The 24,832-nt window shown below is 37.9% G+C and overlaps 1 protein-coding gene across 19 annotated transcripts in view; it reads left to right on the forward strand.

Annotated features, from left to right (window-relative positions):
• DLGAP1 (DLG associated protein 1) overlaps positions 1-24,832 on the forward strand; it is a gene marked incomplete at both ends in the record, with an annotated part of 338,395 nt that overhangs the window by 156,525 nt on the left and 157,038 nt on the right. For all 19 annotated transcript variants that reach the window (XM_084252591.1, XM_084252592.1, XM_084252580.1 and 16 more), the window contains 2 exons: positions 5,609-5,786; positions 17,551-17,791. In XM_084252591.1, coding sequence (XP_084108717.1) covers positions 5,609-5,786; positions 17,551-17,791 — 419 coding nt within the window. The remainder of the gene's footprint in view (positions 1-5,608; positions 5,787-17,550; positions 17,792-24,832) is intronic.

Raw genomic sequence — 24,832 nt, forward strand, 5'->3', positions numbered from 1 at the left:
TTTCCACTCCCTCTGCCCTCTCTGGAGTCATGGGGATGGGACTGAAAATTCCAAGCTTATAATCATGGTTTGGTCTTTCTGATGACCAACACCCCTCCAGAAGTCCAGTCAGAACTGCTTCATTACAATAAAAGATGCTCCTAGGACTCGCATCACTTAAGTTGCAAGGGTTTTAGGAACTCTGTGCCAGGAACTGAGAGCAGGGACCAAGCTATGTATTTTCTATTATGTTACATTCTTCATAAGGAAATCTGGTTAGTTTGAAGCCTCATATAAATTTCATAAGAGCTCTACTGAGATATGACATAACACAATATATTCATTTAGAATGTACAACTCAGTGTTTTTAATATATTCACAGAGTTGTACAACATCACAATTGATTTTAGAACATTTCATCACCCCGAAAGAATCTCCATTCCTCTCAGATATCACCCTTAATCCTACCTTCTTTCTCCTCCTTTATCAGCCTACCCCCTGTGCCACATCCTTCCACCCACAACTCTAGGAAACCAATAATCTACTTATAGATTTTCCTATTCTGAACATTTCATGTAGATGGAATCATAAATCGTGGTCCTTTGTGACTGGCTATTTTCAAAGATCATCCATGTTGAAATGGATCCATGATTCATGTTCAAGTGTGCATCAGTACTTCATTCCTTTTTATCATCAAATAATAATCCATTACATGGAATTTTACTTACCCATTCATCAGTTGATAGACATATGCATTTTCCCCCATATTTTGACTCTAGTAATGTTGCTATGAACCTAATTTTGGACTTAAAATGAGTTTGTTATATTCTAATGAAAAATATCTGTGGAATTTTTATTGCAACTACATTAAATGTATAGATTAACATGATAATATCAATAGATGCTGAGAAAGCTTTCAACAAGGTACAATACCCATTCATGATAAAAGCCCTTGAAATTCTTGAGATAAAAGGAACATACCTCAACATCATAAAGGCCATATATGACAAGCCAACAGCCAGTATCATTCACAATGGTGAAAAGCTGAAAGCATTCCATTAAGATCTGGAACAAGACAAGGATGTCCACTCTCACCACTGCTTTTCAATATAATACTGGAAGTCCTAGCCATAGCAATAAGACAAGAGAAAGACATACAAGGAATTCAAATAGGAAAAAAAGAAGTTAAACTATCACTATTTTCAGATGATATGATAATATACATAGAGAACCCCAAAAACTCCACAGAAAAACTAATTCAACTAATCAATCAGTTTAGTAAATTGGCAGGATACAAAATCAACATGCAAAAATCAGTAGCCTTCCTATACACAAACAGTAAATCTGAAGAAGAAGAAATCAGAAAAAAATCGCTTTTATTATTGAAACAAAAAAATCAAATACTTGGGAATATATCTAACAAAAGAGGTAAAGGACCTATACAAAGAAAACTATAAAACACTGTTAAAAGAAATAGAAGAAGACACAAAGAAATGGAAAGACATCCCCTGCTCATGGATTAGAAGAATTAACATTATCAAAATGGCCATCCTACCAAAAGCAATATACAGATTCAATGCTATTCCAATAAAAATCCCAAAGATATTCTTCAAAGAAGTAGAACAGATACTGATGAAATTCATATGGAACCACAAAAAAACACAAATAGCCAAAGCCCTACTGATGAAAACAAAGGAGAAAGGGGGTATCACACTTTGAATCTTCAAGCTATGCTACAAAGCCATAATAATTAAAACAGTTTGGTATTAGGAACAAAAACAGACACACAGACCAATGGAATTGAATAGAAAATCCAGAAATAAACCCATAGATTTATAGTCAACTAATCTTTGACAAAGGAGCAAAGAATATGCACTGGAGCAAAGAAAGTTTGTTCAATAAATGGTGCTGGGAAAACTGGGTCGCTACATGCAAAAGAATGAAGCTTGACCACTACCTCACACCATGCACAAAAACCAACTCAAAATGGATTAAAGAACTAGACATAAGACCTGAAACCATAAAATACATAGACGATAATATAGGCGAAACACTACATGATATGCACATCAAAGACATCTTTACAGACACATCACCCAAAGCAGTGATAGTGAAGGCAAAGATAAACAGCTGAGACTACATCAAATTAAAGAGCTTCTGCACAGCCAAAGAGACAATAACCAAAACAAATAGAAACCCCACCGAATGGGAGAAAATTTTTGCACACAACACTAACGATAAAGGACTGATCGCAAAAATCTACAAAGAGCTGATGAGATTCAACAACAACAAAGAAAATAATCCAGTCAAAAAACGGGCAGAAGAGCTAAAAAGAAACTTCTCTGAAGAGGAAATGCAAATGGCCAACAGGCATATGAAAAAATGTTCAACATCACTTGTCATCAGGGAAATGCAAATCAAAACTACCATGAGATACCATCTTACACCAGTGAGAATGGCACATATTAAAAAAACTAGCAACAACGAATGTTGGCGAGGTTGTGGAGAAAAAGGAACTCTCCTGCACTGTTGGTGGGAGTGCAAACTGGTCCAACCACTATGGAGAGCTGTGTGGAGATTTCTTGACCTACTAAACATAGAGCTTTCTTGACCTACTAAAGATAGAGCTTCCATATGATCCAGCAATTCCACTCCTAGGTATTTACCCAAAGGACACAGAAACATTAATTCCAAAGGGCACCTGCACACCTATGTTCATAGCAGCACTATTTACTATAGCTAAGCTTTGGAAACAACCCAAATGCCCAAAAATAGATGACTGGATCAAGAAGATGTGGTCCATATACACCATGGAATATTACTCAGCATTCAAAAAAGATAAACACATGCAATTTGCAGCAACATGGATGGAGCTAGAGGGGATCATGCTCAAAAAAATAAGTCAGAAAGAAAAAGAAAAATACCAGATGGTCTCCCTCATAGTGGGAATTTAGAAAACCTAAATAAGAGACCAGGAAAAAGACTAATGAATACAAAGTAAAAATCAAAATTAACAAGCAACTATAAACCAGAGACACACTATGGGGGGGGGGGAGCGGGGGAAAGGAAGGACTAGAGTCAAAATAAGGGGGGGGTGCAATTGTATGGGGAATATAAAAAATAAAAAAAGATAAGAGGTCTAAACAATAATGAGAATAAGGAAATCATGCATATCTTGTTACAGTTTTAATATTTAGCACTTTTTTTAATCACTATTGAGATACATTGATTAAATCTCCTTATCTTGTGATAAGACTATCCACTTGTTTGCAACAAAAATAAAGTTGCAGTTCCAAAAAAAAAAAATATAGGTCAATTTACAGAAAATTTAATTTTTACAAGTTAAGTTTTCCATCCAGGAAATTGTTTTCCTTTGCTTTTATTTAGGCTTTGTTTATTGCCTTCCCTAAAGTTGTAGTTTTCTTCATAAAATTCTGGTTATTTTGTAATTTTTATTTATTTTATAATGTATGCCATCTTGAGTGGGATTTTTTCATTAAATTTTCAATTTGGGGCCTCCCTGTGGCACAAGGGGTTAAGCACCCACTATGAAGCAATCCACAGCCCACCAGAGAGAAACCCACATGGTGAGGCAGACCTCTCCTGTCTCGCCCGCTGCTCCCCTCAGCAGTGTATTTCGGTTGATCTGCCTGTTCTGCTCCCCACTCTGTCTCTGGTGGATCCTCTTACCCCTGGCATCACTGGCCAGTGCCCCAGCTCTTGTAAGCATGAATAAACAAATCTTTAAAAAAAAATTCAGTTTGGTGATATCACAATATAAAAAAGCTACTGATTTCTGTATTTAATCCTGTATCTAGCTACTTTGAGGATCTCTTATTAGTTGAGATTTTTTTCAGCTGATTTCCTTTTATCTTCCAAAAAAAAGTCATTATGGAATTTATGTGAATACTCTTAAGTTTATCTCTTCCTCAGCAATATTTATAATTTCTATTCCATTTTTTTTAAATTTACTTGACTAGGATCTCTAGTAGCAAATATACCAACTGTATTGAGTTTACATCTTTCTTCTGATCAATTTTAACTTTTAATCACAAGCGATGTTACAACAGAAATAAAGGAAATTTAATGAGAGAAAAAATCTGAATGCCATGTGAAAAAGCACACTTGACAAATTAGTGAAAATAAGTTGTATACATGTAGAAATACATACAAACTGCTATGGGTACTCCTTTCAGAGGCATGAAATTCTGGAAGCAGGAACATATATAGAGAAACTCCTTTCTGCTCAGTGCACTTCTGTATTGCTGGACTCTTTGCAGTCAGCATTTTTGAGAATTATACGTTTAAAATGCATTTTGGAAAAAACATGGAATGGAAAGTATATAAAGATCTTAAAATTTCTAAATGGGTGCATTGTGAATGACTGAAATTTATTTTGTTCACTAATTTCAATTTCAAATAAAAAATCAGATGATAGATACAAATAGATGATAGAAAGTTTCATTAGAAGTTAGAGATATTGGGCCTCCCTGGTGGCACAAGGGGTTAAGCACTGCGCTATGAAGCAATCTGTAGCCTCTGCAGCATGAGTTCGATCTCCGGTGGCCAGGGAGCAACCCACATGGTGCAGCAGACCTCTCTTGTCTCACCTGCTGCTCCCCTCAGTAGTGTATTTCAGTAGATTTGCCTGTCCTGTTCCCCACTCTGTCTCTGGGTGAATCCTTTCACCCCCCACATCTCTAGCCTGTATCCCAGCTCTTGTGTGCATAAATATATGTTTAAAAAGAAAAGAAAAGAAAAAAACGCTAAATTAAAAAAAAGACGTTAGAGATATTACTAGAGATATGTTTCCACTTGTTACCAGAATATCCAAAAACAAAAAGATGGCCAAATTAAAGAAATGGGTACAAAGAAAAAGCTTATAAATTATGCTGTGCTGAATTCTGGGGCAGGATGGTAGCTATTTTTTCCCTCGCCAGCATACCTACAGAATTGTGAATGGAGATATTGTTTCATGGACAGAAGAGAATTTTAATTGTTCTTTATATCATCAAACCTTGGTTTTTCTTCTGACACACAATGGGGGATTCAACCACCTTAGGAGGCCATGTATATTATTTCTCCAAGTAGTTAGGGTACCACAAAAGACATAGTACTGCCACATATTATTATAGTTTCCCCCACCATGCTACCCAAAAGTGGAGCATTCTTATGAACCCTATAAAACCGAAATGGCAAACAGCAAAAAGCAATTACTATTACTGTATTTGGAAATTTTTCAAACACTTCCAGACCTAAAAAACAACTTACCAAATCAACATAAAACCTAAAATAACATTAACCTATAGTAAAATCAGGAATGAAATATATTAAATACATACCTGTATAAAGACACATTCCAAGAAGGATCTGGAGAAGCCACTCTTGGTGCTACAAAATGGCTGCCACAAAGCAAATGCTGGCTAATACTGTTGCTTTTCCACTTTTGTGGTAAGAGCAAAAATACTTTTGGGATTTCTTTAGGTTAAAGAAAACAAGACTTATATAGGTCTTTCATGAATGCAAAGTGACTTTTATACATGGATTTTTGAACAGTGGGGGGGGGGGTTCCTGTGCTGCCTCCATTTTGGAATATGACTAAATGTGCCTCTTCCATATTCTCTTCCAGGATTTCCAATGAACACTCCCCCAAACTCCAGATCCGGAGTCACAGTTACCTGAGGGCAGTAAGTGAAGTCTCCATCAACCGGAGCCTGGACAGCCTGGACCCTGCAGGCCTGCTCACGTCACCGAAGTTTCGCTCCAGGAATGAGAGCTACATGCGAGCTATGAGTACCATCAGCCAGGTGAGCACGCAGCGCTGACCTCACAAGGGTTAAGGGAATCCTCGAGTGCAGAAAGAGGAGGTGGTCACTCCCCACATCGACAGCTGATGTTTCGAGCAGGAGCTCCAGGCTAAATGCTACAGGCGTTTGGCAAGACAGTCACCTCGAATCAACAGCTGACCAGCAGGGGAGGGATGCTCTGCAGATGGATACGCATTTGACGTGGTCTTTGAACATTCACTAGAATCCTGTCAACTCCAACAAATTTGTCACTAAGGAGTTGATGGATGAGCTTCAGATGTAAGGAGGCTTGAAAGATGTAAGAAAGGGGTAGACATCACTCGCAAAACCAAGGGCAGTGTTTAATCATAAAAATATAAGTGTCAAGCAGGTCCTGGAGTCAAGGACCCTGCACAGGAAGTGAGATTCAATTTATTACCTCAGCCAGGTCCTAAGTGATTATTGTTTTTTGTTAATATGACAGAATTCTACTTCTAAGACTCAATAAAGGTGATAATAATATTCCACTATTTGAGTATTTAATATTCAGTCTCTCGTCAAAAGTCTCAGAAAGTGTAAAAGAGGGTTGGCTGTCTAAGCTCAGTGGGTTAGAGGACCTGGCACTCCTGGAACACCTGAGTCTGCAGCTTTCAGGAGCCCCCAGAGGAGGTATTTTGATACTTCACCTAGGAGGACAAAATGAAGGGCATTTTTTAAAATTGATTTTAGGAATTCTAAATTTAAATTTATATCACAATGTTTAAAACTTTTGTACCCTGTGCTATTAATAAAGCTAATATTTATTAAGCAAAACACTGGGCCAGATAATACAGGTTACTCACTGATGAATAATACATAGTTCCTGCCACCCAAAATGCTTGCAATCTGCTGAGGAACATACAAAAAACATTAAAATGCAATCACAAATATTATTTAGTTGATCACCACAAAAGCACTTTGAGGACAAGAATTGGCACTAAAAACTACCTTTATTGGGTCAGGCAGTGTGCCAACTGCTTTACGTTTTTAGAATATTAGTTTACAAAATATCCTATTAGATACGTGAGAAACCACATGTTAAATGGAACTGTCTTTATTATCATGAAATGGACACGAGCCCAAGGCTAAGGACAAAAAGATGTTAAGTTCCCAGGAGTCCAGAGATTGCTTCTAGTCACAGGATCTGGGAATATGCATTTTAACACATATTTCAAATGATTGTAATAAAGTAGTACTTGATCTGAACTTTAAAAAAAATATCTAAATTGCTTTAAGGAGTAGTTTGATTGGCAATTATGAGAAAGAGGCAGCAATAGAAAATCTATCCTGAATTTTGTCATGGAGACTTTTTTTTATGGTTGACTTTACCCTCAGGCCTAGAAGACTGGATCTTATTCATTAGAAATGGGAGTGATCAAAGATTAATTAAAATTTAAGCTTTTTAAGGCATCAATAAAAAAAAAATAACAGTACAAAACACAATGAAGCAAAAATGGACAATTTTAAACCAAAGACATACTGCAGGGGAGGAGGAGGGAGAGGGATCAGAGGAAGGGAAGGAGGAGCACAGGGGACTGTGGTGATGGTGCATGGGTGCATTTGGTGAAGGAAATTCTACGGGGACTACACCTGAGGGGGTGAGGAGAGCAAATATTGTTTAAAAACGAACAATGATGTTAAAAAAAAAAATAAGGGCCTCCCCTGGTGGCGCAGCGGTTGAGCGCTGGGCTGCCAAGCTTCCCGCAGCCTCTGCAGCGCCGGTTCGATCCCCGGCCCCCAGCAAGAGTCCCACATGGAGCGACAGACCTCTCCTGCCATGCCGGCTGCTCCCCTCAGCAGTGTATTTCATCAGTCTGCCTGTTCTGTTCCCCGCTCTGGCTCTGGTGAATTCTCTCACCCTCCCACACTTCTGACTGTACCCAGTGCTTGTATAATAAATAATAAAAATAAATAAATCTTTTTTAAAAAATGTAAATTTTAAAAAAATAAAAATAAAAAAATAAAAAATTTAAGCTTTTAAGCAGGCAAGAGATAGGATCAGAACCATCAATGGTTGATGTAGGCTAGTTAATATGGCAAAAAAAAATGTTGGCAGTATCTCAGAGGATGAAAAACTAAAGGCAGGGATGCTAATTTGGAAAACATTGTGATCAAAGTAAGGGTTAATAATACTGGTGGTGCTGCTGATAGTGATGGTGAGGAGGGGTGATGTGGTGATGAGGTATTGGCTGTAGTTCCGGTGGTGGTGGTGAGGGAATGTGGTCTTGGTGATCATGATGATGGTGGTGGTGACGGCAGTGATGTTTAGGGTGATCGTGGTAGTGATGGTGGTACAATGTTTGATAGTGAGGGAGTAATGATGGTGGTAGTATTGGTGGTTTTACATTGTGTAGTAATTAATGGTAGGGAGTGGTGCTAGTGAGGATGAGACAAATAATGTATTTGAGAAAACAGTGACGAGATGGTGGACTAAGCACCAAAGCATCTCTGTTCTGCCAAAGCGAGACCCTGAAATGGGAACAGTGCTTTCACTCTCTCCTGCCATCTAAATAAATTCTTGACAAAAAAAAGGCAGCGACCACAAGAATCTGAGAGTAAGGTGGGATGAGATTCAGAGAAAGCTGGCATGCGGGGTTATGGTAACGGCCCACTATGTAGTTCCCTGAGGGAATTCTCCAAGAACTTGCAGACCCTCTTGTGCTTGCTAATGCTGCCCACTGACACTCACTCTCTCAACTGTCAGGAATATAGTTCGTCCTTCATTTGGTGCAATTTGGACCTTTTTGTTCTTATATTTTGTTCACAATAAATAAAATAATATTTAAGGCATTTTTAAGTGTATATTTGTTCTGCAAAGTCTTCTGGTCACATAACCTTCTGTAATTGTAAAATGTCTATAAATCCAGCCAACATACCTGCAGAATACACCAGTAAATTCAACAAATTATATTTGAAAAAGTTTATACATATCCACTACTTTAATAATTTTACATGTTTAAGCCACGAAAACATGTCGCTTCCCCCATCAGGACATTGTGTCTCTGCATCTGCCTGCCTTTAGTCTCTATGTGACAGAGCTAGCCTCCCTTGATACAACACCACTTCCAAGCAACAGCTTAGTACGATATCAACAAACCACTGAAGAGGTGCCATGTGGGCCTTGGTGCTATGGCGTATCAAGCTCTACATTTCAATGAAGTAATAATTTTGCCTAAAGTAAAATACAGAAAGAAAATCCATCCTAAATGGATGCCTTATGGTACATCTTTTTCTAATTCCATATTCAATTTTCAAGTGACACAGTACCCTTAAGGATAATTTCAAACATTCTATTGCAGCACCAACATTCATCATTCCAAGAAGAATAGTTTCTTCTTCAAAGCAGTACTATCATATATACACCAGAATTTTCAAAAAGGAGTGGGTATTTATGAAATTGGAGATATTCATTGTCTTTTATAGCTCTTTAGTAATAGCCCTAATCATATAGGATTTAAGTGCATGATATCATATTTCTTTTTAAAACCTGATATGTTATTAAGGAAAGCCACTAGAAAGACCAAAGTGAAATTTTATAATCCAAGAAAATTGATCTAGAAAACTAAATCACTTCTTTCTGTCATTCATACCTCAGTGAAATAAAATACCCCTAAAAACAGATTGTGTTTGGGTGACAAAGAAAAATTGAATATCTTTTTATATACTTATACCCCTTCTATATTTTTCTATATATGCATTTAATGAAAATGGGGACAAAGGGAAGCTTGAGAAGAAAGAATTTCAGATAATCACAATTTTTTAAAAAATATTTGGTATAATACTGTCATGTCCAAGTTAGCCTAATAATATATCTTTATTTATTTCAAATCTAATCTTAAATATATCTTCAGGTGGAATTATAAGCTAGAAGTCCATTGACATTTTGTCTGAAATATGTCAATTTCTATATCATTTCAAAATTAAGCATTAGTCAGTGGCATCTCTCTTGCCCCATTTGTGACTATGCAGGTGCCTCTGTTTCTCTCCTTTTCCTAATAAACCTGTCCTTTTAAAATGCAAAAAAATAAATAAATAAATGCAATTAGTTATTGTGCTTGGTAATAAAACTAGCAGTGTAGCCTACATTATCCCTTCATTAAATATGGAAACCAATATGAATTAAGAGTATATGGATATATTCAAAAAAGATAAACATATGCAATTTGCAGCAACATGGATGGAACTGGAAGGGATCATGCTCAGCGAAATAAGCCAGAAAGAAAAAGAAAAATACTGGATGGTGTCACTCATAGCAGGAATCTAGAAAACTTAAATAAGGGACCAGGAAAAAGAATAACTGTAAGAAAGAAAATATCAAAATCAACAAACAACTATGAACCAGAGACATTCTATGGGGGGTGGGGGGCGGGGAAAGGAGGGATTGGGGTCAAAATAAGGGGGTTGTAATTGTAAGGGGAATATAAAAATAAAATTTAAATAATAAAAAAAGAAAAAAGAAGAATGCAACTGTTAAGAAAATTAAAAAAAAAAGAGTATATGGATATATAGCTGGTCAGTGATAGAACCTAGAATACCTAAGTGTTAACTCCTAACTGATAACTGAGTTTCTACAGTGCCCACTGGTATTGTGTATTGGTGGCAATATTGCTGCTAATAATAGTAATAATAATTGAAATGATAACAATGGAGCAGTTGGAATGTATTGCTTGTTTGATCATGCCAGAAGCTTTACATATTATCCCATTAATTTCATGTCAACTATAAGAAAGATCAGTTTTTTAATTTAGGAAAATTAGTCATACAGATTTGAAGTAATTTGTCTCATTCTTCCACTGTAATATCTCAGGGAATAATATCCAGTATTTATAAGGTGACTACCTTTTGCCTAGAAATATTACATGTATTTATATACATTATTTTACTTCTGGCTTTAAAACATGTGTATGAGCTAAGTATCGTTATACCCATTTTATAGATGAAGAAAGTGAGACTCAAATAATTCAAGCAAATAAATTATCCATAGTGTATTAGGAAAGAGTATCAAGCTACTCCTTCCCATACAAAAAATAAAGTGTACTTAAAATGACAGCAATAATACAAAATAACAAAAGATATAAAACAGGAGAATATATATATATATGATATTGTGCTAAGAAGTATAAATTTTAATAAAGGAATTCCTGAAAATATAAAGAAAACCACTGACATCTATTCCAAGTAAAAGTTAGGTATTTCTGAATGGCAAAAGACATCATATGGTTAAAATATAGTCAATGAGGGGACTATCTAAATACATATTTTTAGAAAGGTTAAATTTCCAGTTGCTTGAAATGTTCCTATTAATTAGAATGAAAAGGTGAACAATTCCAAAGAATGTTGGGCAAAGCTTATGAATTAGCAAACTAGAGGGAAAAAATACAAAGGTCAATAAATGAAGGAAAAGTTGCTCATGTACACTTGTAGGTTGGTAAAGGCAAATCAAAACAGCACAATATCATTTTTGGCCTACAAGAGTAGTAAAAATTACTAGCATCTGATTCTAGTGGCCACGTTGAAAAACGAACTCTGTTTTACCTGCTGTTTGGAGCAAATTGCTATAATTGTTTTAGAAAATAATTTGACAAAATCAATAATAAGTCTTTTAGACAGATATTCCATTTATTGGACTCTCTAATACAATTTATATTATATAATTTATTGGAACTCAATAAACAGAGTTTATTGGCACTCTCTAATAATGGAATTACCAGTATGAAAAAATAAATGTACATGTTCTCCAAAAGTACACCTGAATCATCATCCACATAGAAGTGGTTGAATAAATTATGATACAAATCTTCCAATGATAGTGGCTTAGTGTTTGAATATCCCTGAGTGTCTGTATAAAATGCAGACAGAACAACTTGATAAAGTCAGAGAGGTTGGATCAATAGTAGCCCATATTTACACTAATTGGTTTCCAGAACACAGTACTGAGAAGAAACAGTTGGGAATGAACTCACATACAGATAATGAGACAGTTTATACACTAAGAAAATTAAAATCTAAGAAAGAGGGACATTTTTTAAAATCAAAAAGAAATGAGCAAGTTAAAAGTATTTAAGAGAAATTGACATCCTGGATAGACTAAGACTGAACATATAGATAAAAGAAGTCTTTGGAGAAGGAAATCAAAGCAAATAATAAATTGTCAATAATTATAATATCTAATTTCAATAACTAGATATTAGAACAAATAATAATTAAAGGTAACTAAAATTTAAAAATGATTCAAAATTACATATTGATACAGTAAACCATGTACCTGATAAATTGACCAAAACCAACAACCCTAAGATAGTCTAACAAAATTGTAGGTCTTTAAAGATTTTTAAAAAGAAGAAAAAAAGTTTTAACTTCTAGACAAAAAGAGCAAGTGAGGTAAAAAAAGAAAGACCAAAAATTAAATTATTAGACTTTAACAATGATAATCTACACACAAAATAAATGAGCAGTATTACTGTATTCAAGGGAGAAAACATGAACTAAAGATTTCATATGCAGGAAAACTGACATTCATATGTAAAAGGTTTTAAGAAATTATTTTGAGAATGGATGAATGCCACAAATATTATTTCTTTGCTGAGGAGTCTACTATACGGTGAGTTTTAGAGAACCAAAATGATATCGTGTCACTAGTTCTGAGCTCTCAGTTCTTGCCCATTGCTCTGTATATCTGTCCTTCTGTTGGTGCCATACTGTTTTGATCATGGAATCTTTGTAGTAAGTTTTGAGTTTAGGAAGTGTGAGTTTTCCATTTTTTTCTTTATCAGTATTGTTTTGGAAATCATTATGTATTTTTCTTTGTATTTCTTGTGCTTATAATTCCAGCACCTGAGTACTAGTAGTATGCATTCCAAAAAAAAAAAAAACCATAAGAAGGAAATCACTAATGAAATAATTCGAGAAATGGTTCCATAATTAAGACACAATTTTGCAGAATGCGCCTACCCAGGACCTTGTACAATGTATTGCAAAAGATCTACATAGGAAACATCCTCACAAAATATAAGCTCACTTGGAACAAGAAGATCCCAAAAACCTTCCAGAAGCAGATGGGGAAATTAGCCCACATAAAAGGGCTCTGGAATGAGAAAGGCATGTGACTTCTCAATCTCTAGCAAACACAGAAGCTAAAAGACAAGGAGTGAAACCTGAAAAGATGAATCACAGAGACAAGCACAGTCTCCCTTAACAATGAAGGTCAGATACCGACATTTCCTTCAATGTAAGGTGGCCTCTTTTCTCTGGAAAGCATTGGATGATTTATTCCACCAAAGGGGGGAGAACAAAACAAGGAAGAAGAAACAGGGCCTCCATCCAGCACAGGCTAGATAATGAAGGGCCATCTACAAAGTGGTGAAGGGAAACCTCAAGTTAACAGTGGGTTTGGTAACCAGAGGTTGCAATTGAAGGACAGAAGTCTCCAAGGACAGGAGGGAAACCAAACGTTTATTAGAAGTTTACTAATATATTAAAAGATTCACATAAGAAGAGTTTGGAAATATGGCTGCAAATACCATAAGATTAATCTGAGAAAATTGAAAGTAGTTATCTCTGAGAGATTCTAGGATGGGAAGGATCAGTCAGGGACTTGTTCTTTGTGTTTTAAAGCCAACTAGAACTGCTTGACCTAAATTTGTGTATGTTTGATAAGGAATAATCTTTTGTATGGAAAAAGGTAGTAACAAGCTTTAAATATATAGTTATTTGTAAAGCTAAATCTAAATGAGGGTTAATGGGGAAAGAGTATGTAGGTTATATGCTCTGACAATGTAAATATTGTCACTGTGTTTAAGTAAGAAGAGAGAGCAGTTATAAAAAAAAAAGTTAACTGTTTTCAGGAATGACATGGACAGTGGTAGTATTAGTATGCTGTTCTGAAGCTGTTGTGATTATATTGTGAAATAAAGCAAATGAATAATTACGGAATATCCCAAGTTTGTCATCTACTCTATCGTTGAGAACCAGAATTTTTTTTAAAGATTCATTTATTTATGCAGATAAGAACTGGGGTACAGGCCAGAGGTGTGGAGGGTGAGAGGATTCACCAGAGACAGAGTGGGGAACTAAACAGGCAAACTGACTGAAATACACTGCTGAGGAGAGCAGTGGATGAGGCAGGAGAGGTGTGCTGTGCCAGGTGGGTATCTCCCTGGCCGACCGGGGCTCAAACTCAGAGGCTGCAATAGCTTCATAGTACTGCGCCTAACCCCTTGCGCCACCAGGGAGACCCAAGAACCAGAATTTTTATTTGTATGAAATAAAGATATATAATATAAATATGTAATATAAAAGAGGTTACATTAAACCCTATGGTCTGAATTTGTTTCAGGCATATTCTAGATATAACTCTCCCCACTGAAAAGTTCTGGTTCTGCTCATTGAACAATGGCCAACACAAGAGCAATGGCAATGAAGTCGTTTTTGTTGTTTGTTTTTGTTGTTGTTGTTGTTTTACTTTTTTTTCACATTTTTTAATTTTTTTTAAACAATATTTTCTTGCTCCCACCCCCTCAGGCAATGAAGTCTGTTGACATAATTTCATATCAAAAAGACTCAGGAACCAACCTAGGAGGTCCTACTGGCCAAAGAAGGGATAAATGTGAACTACTAAGAATAGTAATTGAAGTGATTGAAATACAAATATTTTCATTTTTTAAAAGATTTATTCATTTATGCATACAAGAACTGGGGAATAGACGAGTGAGAGGACCCACTAGGGACAGAGTAGGGAACAGAACAACAGGTAGACTGACTGAAATACACTGCTGAGAGGAGCAGTGGGTGAGTCAGGAGAGGTCTGCTGCTCCATATCGGTTGCCCCCTGGCCAGGCATCGAACTCGTGCTGCAGAGGCTGCAGCACATTATCACCATTTTTGCAAACCCCAGTGTATTAACGAATCTAGACATTGAGAAAAAATGACTCCTAAACATAAAAAGAGAGATGGCGAAATAGTACCTACCTCCTGATGGAATAACACTGGCCTCTAGACTTGCCGGAGGACTGAGCTCAAGCCTCTGAATCCCATATACAATTTGTAGGAAATACAAAAGTCAGAAGATACTAAATCCCATCAGAAGTATGAAATCAGCAGCTCCAGAGTGTGGAAAGTTTTGTAGGCCAAATAACCACATACTTCAATAAAGAAGTTCTAATAAAAAAAAAAATGGATGGTGGAAGACCTGTATGTTATAAGTGAATTTAGATAGATGAGATTAACCTATAAGTTTCAGGGATACCACTTGGAACAAAGTGAGGATTGGGCCCAAAGGTAAAGGAATGTGTGTGCTCTGGAGTGGGTGGGGTATGGGATGCACATCTGAGGAGGTGTGAACCTGCTCCTCTAAATCATATACAGTGCTGTAAACCAATGGAAGGAGGGAGGTAGGGAGGCACCTATAGTATAACACAGAGTAGTAGTTACTCTTGAGGGGATGATTAAACTTATGGTTAGCACAGGGCACGTGGAGGGAATTCTAGGGTGCCTAGAATTCTTGATCGGGGTAGAAATTACATGAGTATTTGCCTCATTATAATTATTTAAGTTACATACTTATTTTGTGTGGCTTTCTATATCTGTGTATAATTTTAAAAAAGTTTAAAGGAGGTTGATGGAGAATCCTATTATTTTGTTTTTAATGTAGAACACTAAGTGGAAAAAAGGGTTTCTGGATTATACTTATGTTATGATTCAATTTTTATTGAAAATAGGGGAGGTATATTATACCCCCTGGAATGATAGTTATCCAAGTTTTATAGTTGGTATACTGTCAAGGATAGAGATTTTACTATTTGTGATGTTTAGCATGTTGATTAAAAGGGAAAAATCTAGTAAGTGGTACATAAATATATATATGTATATACATATATACACATATAGCTTGTTTTACTTTTTACTTTGAAAATCATTTCAAACTTCTAAAGCATTGCACATAAATGCAAAGAACTACACATCATTGACAACCAGGTTCATATTCTTTATTAAAACTTTGACTCCTTTGCTCATTCTTTCCCTATTGATAATAAGGTGCATATATCATGTCCCTTTATCTCCAGAGATGCATTTCTAAGTATTTCCTACAAAATAAAGATATAAAATTTTTACCTGTAATTTTTTAATGTGTACATAGTTGTGAACCTCAGAAACGTGGGGATTTTATATCAACTTAGATAATTGGTGTGAATAAACTATTTTTTTAAAGATTTGTTTATTTATACAAGCACTGGGTACAGTCAGAAGCATGGGGGCAGGTAAGAGAATTCACCAGAGCCAGAATGGGGAACAGAACAGGCAGACTGACGAAATACACTGCTGAGGGGAGCAGTGGGCAGGGCAGGAGAGGTCTGCGCTCCATGCGGGACCCTTGCCGGCGGCTGGGGATCAAACCAGCGCTTCAGAGGCTGCGGGCAGCTTCGCAGCCCAGCGCTCAACCGCAGCACCACCAGGGGAGGCCCTGAATAAACTATTTTAAACTGTAAAAAATTTTTATAAAGAAATACGTATCTCTTTTTAACCTGATATGCCTAAGGTAATTGGTCACTTTTATCTGCACTTTAAAGAGAGTGTATCTGAAGATAACACCTACTGAGCAGTCAAAAATTGGAATCATCTTGGGTGTCCTCTTGCTCCCATAGGGCCTCCCTAGTGGCACAGCGGTAAAATCTCAGCACTATGAAGCCATCAACAGCCATCAACACTGTGGCATGAGTTCTATATCCGGCCAAGGAGCTAATCCACAGGGCACAGCAGACCTCTCCCGTCTCACCCACTGTTCCCCTCAGCTGTATATTTCAGTACATCTGCCTCTGTCTCTGGTGAATCTTCTCACCACCACCACCACCACCACCACCACCACCACCAGCCACCACCAGCCACTACCGCTGGCCTACACCCCAGTTCTTGTATGCATAAATAAATAAAAATAAATCTTTAAAAGTAAAAACAAAAGAATGCTCCCACATATCTATCAAGTCAGCTGTAAAGGGAACACCTGGTCTGGCTTATTTTTTTAGGTGGTACTCACATTCATTGTCAGTTATAGATAGAAGAAGACAAGTTAATAAAAACTGATTCCTCAAAAATAAGGCTTCATTTGAAAGATTTTAAAAATGTGTTATAAACAATTTGTGGCCTATAACAGCTTTTCATAAATAGGAGGGAAACCTTCTTTGGAAAGTTTGAAGATTGTTTAAAACTTTTTATATTAGTTTTCAAGATTTTGACATATCTGGGTTTGGTCTATTTTTATGTAGAACGTGGGTATCTTGTCAGAAAATATCGGGCATATTTCCATGCTTTGCACTAAATTAAGTTTCAGCGGACACTGAAATTATTTAACAAACTAGTCACTTTCCACGGCACAATTAAAAAAAAAATAGCTTCTGAAATATTTGTGCTAGTAACGTTTCCATTAAAATACACGAACCGTGACCATGGACCCATAAAATTGTCCCCGAGGCTTCTGCTTATAAATATGGAGAATTAGCACCTCGGTGTGCAGGGGATATGACTTCCCAGCTCTCCGCTCCCTTACTTTCTAAAAACAAGACTCTTTTTCTTTATAATTTAATAGACCATTTGGTATTACAGCTTACACGCCATTCAATTGCAGCCTGCAACACGGAGAAAATAAAATGCATTGAAGTTTCGTGTAACCAGATGGGACCTTCTGGGTATTTGAGGTTTGGAGACGCTCAAGGGAGAAGCTCACAGCGTTAAGGCGCCCTGTCTCTGCCCGCAGGTGAGCGAGATGGAAGTGAACGGGCAGTTCGAGTCGGTGTGCGAGTCGGTGTTCAGCGAGCTGGAGTCGCAGGCGGTGGAAGCCCTGGACCTGCCCATGCCCGGCTGCTTCCGCATGCGGAGCCACAGCTACGTGCGCGCCATCGAGAAAGGCTGCTCCCAGGACGACGAGTGCGTGTCCCTGAGGTCCTCCTCGCCTCCGCGCACCACCACCACCGTGAGGACCATTCAGAGCAGCACGGGTGAGTGCGGGCGGGGTCCCCGAGACGAGCACAACCGCCAGCCTGGACTTGGCGCCCAGGCTATGGTGCGATTACTGCAAAAGACAATGCTCTGTGGCCTTGCTGGGATCACGCACTCTCCAGTAACAAAATGCACTCCTGCCCTGCAAAGCAATGGCCCCATTTCGCTTCCTGTCTCTACACCCGTCTCTAGCCACATTCACCCTCTCCCTTCTCTCTCCATCTTCACCCCTGGTGTCAGCAGAGGAAACTGGGACTACTGGGCCAGGAGCGACATTGCATGGGGCAGTCTCCCCAAGATCCCTACACAGCATCCAAGGAGCCAGCAAACTCATGCCAGCCAACTTGTATGCTCCACAGTCAGGATGTGGCTTGTAGGCGTGTGACCGCACCCCCCTCAAATGAATTAGACACCCTGACTGTTGACCATCACAACGTTGGGGTTTTTTTTATTCTCAGATATCCCCAAAATGACTCTTCCAAAAGACATGAAATATCACTGAGTGAGAAAACAAGAAGAAATATATGATCTAGTACTATTGATTGAACTTTTTTATGAGTTTTCTTTCATTATAACAGAAGGCAGACTCCTTTCATTATTTTAAAACCTTCTGACTATCCTCTGTATAGCACCTACTTTTCCCTCGACTCTGAATTTAGATTTATATCATTAAATTGCATTTTTATCAGTAGATTTTAGGCACAGAGGCACAGAAGAGCTTAACTGGTTTCCATGACACTGGGACCAGCATAGGAATACAGCCATGGGTTATGTGCTACAATGTGTGTTCTGGGGTTTTTTTAAAAACATTTTTAACATTTAGATCCAACAAGAAAATTTCCTCCATATTAACTAGGCTTAACTTTTTGATTGAATTCAGCACAACTGTAATACAGAGTAGTTCTACAAGGAGATCATCTAATCTAGAGTCAAGATAAATAATGATGAATAAATTAGAAGGAAAAGACTGTGCCAAAATATTCTATTATTCAATTTTAGCTCGCAGTGCATCCAGTGCCAGTAATTTTCATTCAGTCAGAACTTTTGCAAGCTTGACAATTAATAAGTCCTCAAATCTGAGTTAACATTCTACTAACTAGAAATATGAAGTTGGTTTACAAATTTAAAAATCAAATTTTAGAGGTTCGACAATGGAGTTCATTCTTGACCAAATGCAAACTAGCACCTCAGGATTAGGGAAATAGGTGCCTCTATACGATGCACCGGCTAAGCAATTCCACGAGGAGCCCAGCAACTTTGACCGTGTCCGCCTCTCCACAACCCAAGATGGTGAATGCACATGCTTGTTCAAGAGGAACTTCTGCAAGAATAGCCTCAGATAAGGTTAATAAATTAAGTAAGGTTAAATAATGAAATGAACAAATACTTTCTTAAAAAATTCATATATGTGCGTGTTGAAGTCGTGCAATAAGTGTAATTTGAAGGCCTGCCCTGCGCCTACAGCATATTTCTGTGTCATTTGGTGTTTCCCATTTTCCCCACCCCCAAGCCCCACACAACCCTTTCCCGGTGTCTGGCCCATTCCTCATGATAATCTCATCGCCTGCCAACTGAAATGTCCCCGTACATACACAAAACATGTCTCCTTGCCCAGACTATAGGGAAGGAAAGGAGGCGCTGGCTGCCTTCATCCCTCTTGGGGAGGAGTGTTGCGGGTAAAGTGGCAGGAGATTCCAGAATGACTTTTGTCTGTTCCCCTCTCAGAAGACTGTATTTTTGTCATTTAAGAGACAATTTACTTACACTTCTTGCACCCATTCCTGTACCATGTTCTTCACCTCAAATACCTGATTCCTGACCTGCCTAAGATCCTTCACAGGTATCCGGAGGCTCCCAGAGTTCAAACAATAGGGTTGCCAGATAAAATCCAGGTTACAGTTCCATTCAAATTTCAGAGAAATAGGACCTCCCTGGTGGTGCAAGGGTTAAGATGAAACCTATGAAGCAATCCACAGCCTCTGCAGCAAGAGTTTGATTCCTGGCCAGCCAAGGAGCAACCCACATGGTGCAGAAAACCTCTCCTGACTCCCCCCACTGCTCCCCTCAGCAGTGTATTTCAGTCCTTCTGCCTGTTCTTTTCCCCACTCTGTCTCTGGTGAATCCTCTCACCCCCCCACCCCCACCCCCCCACACACACACACCCCTCTGGCCTATACCCCAGCTCTTGTATGCATAAATAAATAAATCTTAAAAAAAAAACCAAATTTCAGAGAAATAGCAAATAATTTTGTAATGTAAGTACACCCCAACTGTTGCGTGAGACTTACTTACATTACAAAGTTATTTGTAGTGTTTGTAATATTTTCTAAATTTACATGCCTGCTAGAGAAGGTGGTGAATAGGGTCCTGGAGGAGGTCCTGTGTTGCTCCATCTAAAATGTCAGTGGAATCACAGGGGCTTTGTTCAAAGGCCCTATGTGAGGGGACACCCCAAACAGGGTGAAGGGAACAAAAATACAACCTAAGTGATTGCACTGCCCCTTCTTGAGCTGTTTTCATCCTAAGTACTGAGCCACACCCACCTGCAGTTCTATGCGGGGGGGGGGGGGGGGGGGGGGGGGGGACGGGGTGCTCCTGGCTTGACTGCAGCTAGGGGTTCAGGGGCAGGCGTGTGTCTTACCCAGGAGTGGTGAAACATAAAATAGCAGATTTTTGCGTAACTTGTAACTTCAACCTTAATCATCAAACTAAACATTGGGATATATCATCACAGTTTTGAAAAAATAAACAATTTAAGAACTAAATCTTTCTAGTGGATTTTAAGTAAGTCCATTAGATATTTAAGAGTGAAACTTCAAGAATTCTAATATCACCTTTCACAGTTTCTCCATGCCATCAATTTGTTCTTTAAAAAAAAAAAAAAGCCAGTGATTTGTGATAAATTTCTATTCCATCACTCCTGTGTCGTCCTCCCCTCTCACTCTCCTCCTACTCTCTCTCCCTCTTTCTCTCTCTCTCTTTCTCTCTCTCACACTAACACACACACACACACGCACACACACTTTCCTTTTCTCACATGATCTCAATACTATCATATTAACTTTCTTCTACTGGTTTCCTTCTTAAATCAAGTGAAATACAATTTCCATAGAAAACACAGAAAATATACTTTCTGAAAAGAAGGACCTACTAGTTTTTTTAAAGAATGCATTCATCTGAAGAAATTAGGACATTACATAAGGGAATGGTTAAAATTAGAGCAAAGTCCATGGATCAGATTTACATTCGTGTTTAGTAAAACATGATGTAACTTTCTCCTTTTGTTTTCTCTTTCTTTGCTCATTATTCTTGAATACTCACAAAATATTCCATTTTCCCTAAACTCCCTCTTGTCTGAAAAAAGTTCATTTTTGCCAGTTGCAGTTATTAGCTATGACTTTTCCTCATGACAGTCTTTATTCTGAATCTTTCTCTCAGTGCATTTTAATTGTTCAAATATCATCAAAACTACTATAAAGGCTTCCTTTTCCAGCCTTGTTCATTCTTCACTTGGCGAACTGAAATCACAGACAGAAGTCCACAGGAGTGTCTGATGCCTCGTGAGAGGGTCGTGAAGATGGTCTCCCTCTGAGTGGCTGTACGGACATCTTTGCGGTGTGAGGGAGAATTGACAGACCCAGCTCAGCAAATCAGGGCAAATTTAAAACTGCATAAGAAAGTGATTTAATAGTTATGCTTCCTTGATTTATTGAATTCTTGGCTTATGTATGATAGAATTTTATATTCTCTCAGCCTATCATCTGCTTCAAACTCCCACAAATCTCAATCTATAGAAAGATTGAATGTCTTTCTATAAACAACTGCATCCAGGACTACTAGGTTAACATTAGAATTATTGTATGAAAGTAATATGAAAAACTAGGCAATTACCCTCATGACTGTGGGAAGACAAGCACCCTACTTCAGTCATCTGATATTTTCTTTTTTTTTTAAAGATTTATTTATTTTTATTTATTTATTTACACAAGCACTGGGTACTGTCAGAAGCGCGGGAGGGTGAGAGAATTCACCAGAGCCAGAGCGGGGAGCAGGGCAGGCAGAAGGACCGAAGCACACTGCTGAGGGGAGCAGCGGGCAGCAGCAGAGGTCTGCGTGCCATGTGGGACCCTCCTCCTGTGGCCGGGGAGCAGCCGGGGATCCAACCGGCTGCAGAGGCTGCGAGTCATCTGATATTTTCAATAAATACAGAACTTAGTGCTAGAGATAGGCCCAAACCTCTACTTCAGAGATCGGATTAAACCTGCCTCTTATGGACTGTACCAATGCAATTGTATATGTTTAAGGATGAATTTTCTGTTTCTTCCTATGCTGAGAGGGAGATTCATTAAATAAGTATTTATTGGTTTTTATGATTTTAGGCAACCTATTATTTGAATTAAAATGTCACTCTTTGGCAGAAATAGGCAAACTCGCATGATATATGATTCTCTGGCCCTTTTAGAAAATTTTTCACTTTGAAAATACAAGCTTTCCAAAGAAACTTTATGAATCTATAATGTAATTTTTATAAAATGTAAATAGGTTCATTCACCACACTATGGCAATTGAATTTGGCCTGTGTGCTGTATTATTTTCTCCTAAGTGGAAGTTCTTAAAAGTTGGAGTTCAGTTGCTTTCCTGTCCTTCAAGAGCTTCCAGGTAGAGCAGGAAGAGTCCCAGGCAGAATAAGTGTCCCTGTGGGCCAAAGACAGCGGCATCCTGCAAACAAAGAACAATAGTTTGTCCGCTTGGTTGAGGTCCTAGTGCTGCGGTGACAACAATATTTACAGTTTGATTTTTCTAACAGACATCACATTTTCCCCTAAATTGAGACATGTTCTTCCATAATCCTACTTTGCACGCTCTCTCATTACTGTCAGCTCTCACACACTTAGGTCTTGTTCAGTACAGCACGACCTTTTGATCAACTCAGGTGGGGCTAACATTCTAAGAGTTCTCCCACACATTTGGGTCTTCACTCCTGGTCAGCCAGTACATCCAGGAGGTCACATCGAGAACACCTTTGTGCACCCTACACCAGTCCCACACACCCTGCTCCCTACCCCAGCCCCAGATGAAGCCAAGAAAAAACCTGAACACATAAGATATTGAGCAGAATAGCATGAAGGTAATGATTTATCTTTGTAATACACATAGCAGCAATCACTATTGCAGGGAAAAAGGAAAAGGAAACATAAAAATACTTTTTAAATTGTGATTTAATATAATTTTTATGAAGAGTAAGTTTTGGCACAACATTAAGTTTAACATTAAAATGTCTTGATTTGACATATCTATATGTTGCAATATGTTTACCACCACAATACTAGCTATTCCCTCTATCACATTTATAAATTACTAATTAAAATGTCTCAACCCAGCACTGATTTTAAATCCCTCAATCAATTTATTAATAATGATAAGAGCTAACTTTGAGCACCTAGTATCTGACAAGCATTATGAATCAGCTACATAGATTATGTAATTCTAATAAATATAACATATACATAACATGTAATTCTAATAAATATAACATATACATAACATGACATTATGATTTTCATCATACACAAAATTATGACTTAGAGAGTTTGCACAACTTGACCAAGTTCCCATAACTAGTAAGTAGACAGCAGGCTCTTAAGTTCTCTTTACATCTATAAATGAACAGTATGGTTAACCCAGAGATAATTTAACATAAATCTGTCAGTAGCATGAGAAAGCTACAAGCTTTCTTTCATTCCTTTTTCCCACAAATTTTCATTTAGTTCCTGCCATGTTTGAGACCTGTATTTTCCATAAGAACTTCTGAAAAATCCTCTTTAAAGAAACTCTTATTCGGGCCGCCCCGGTGGCGCAGTGGTTGAGCTCTGGGTTGCGAAGCTGCCCGCAGCCTCTGCAGAGCCGGTTCGAACCCCGGCTGCTCCCCGGCCACCGAAGGAGAGTCCCACATGGCGTGCAGACCTCTCCTGCCGCCCGCTGCTCCCCTCAGCAGTGTGCTTCGGTCCTTCTGCCTGCTCTGCTCTCCGCTCTGGCTCTGGTGAATTCTCTCACCCTCCCGCGCTTCTGACTGTACCCAGTGCTTGTATAAATAAATTAAATAAATAAATAAATAAAAATAAATCTTAAAAAAAAAAAAAGAAGAAACTCTTATTCATATTATTAACATGATTTTTCATGTTGGTTTGTCTCATTGTGGAATACACGTTTAAAGTGAAATTAAAAGGCCTCTCTGGTGGCACAAAGGGTTAAGTGTCAGCACTATGAGATAATCACAGCTACTACAGCACAAGTTCCATCCCTGCCAGGGGGCTGACCTGCATGGCACAGCAGACCTCTCCTGACTAGCCTGCTGCTCCCCTCAGCAATGTATTTCAGTTACACTGAAATACTGATATTTCATTATCTCTGTTCTGCTCCCCACTCTGTCTCTGATGAATCCTCTCACCCTCTTTCTCCTCCAGCCTGCACCCCAGCTCTTGTATGCATAAATAAATAAATAAATAAATAAATCTTTTTTTAATGTAAAATAGAGAGAAATTAAAATGAAGAGAAAAGCCCATAAAAAATACTCACTGGATTTAAAATTTCATATTACACTTTGTCATTTTGACATTATGATGGATATAAAAGATCAAATATCTAATCCCTTGATCTAGTTATAGTAGTGTATTGAATGGAAAAAGAATTTTGTCAACTCATGTGTAAACTAAGCAGGTGGTAAATTGTGTTTTGTGGCTGATGAAATGATCAGGGGCCTCTGTCTTGGACTAGGCTGTGACTGATGTGGCTGAGCTCTTAATTGAGTTGCAAAACTAATATATGAGCATTCACAATCCAGTTACTAACATCAATCAAAAAACACCAATTAGAAAACTAGACTCCTTTAATGTGAATAATTTTTTTAGTTTTTTTAGTTTTTGAATTATTTTTAGTTTTATTTATTTGAAATTTTTTTTAGTTTTATTTATTTATGCATACAAGAACTGGGGTGTAGGTCAGAGATCTTGGGGATGAGAGGATTCACCAGAGACAGAGTG

This window comes from Talpa europaea, assembly GCF_964194135.1.
Source record: "Talpa europaea genome assembly, chromosome: 13".
NCBI lineage: Eukaryota > Metazoa > Chordata > Mammalia > Eulipotyphla > Talpidae > Talpa > Talpa europaea.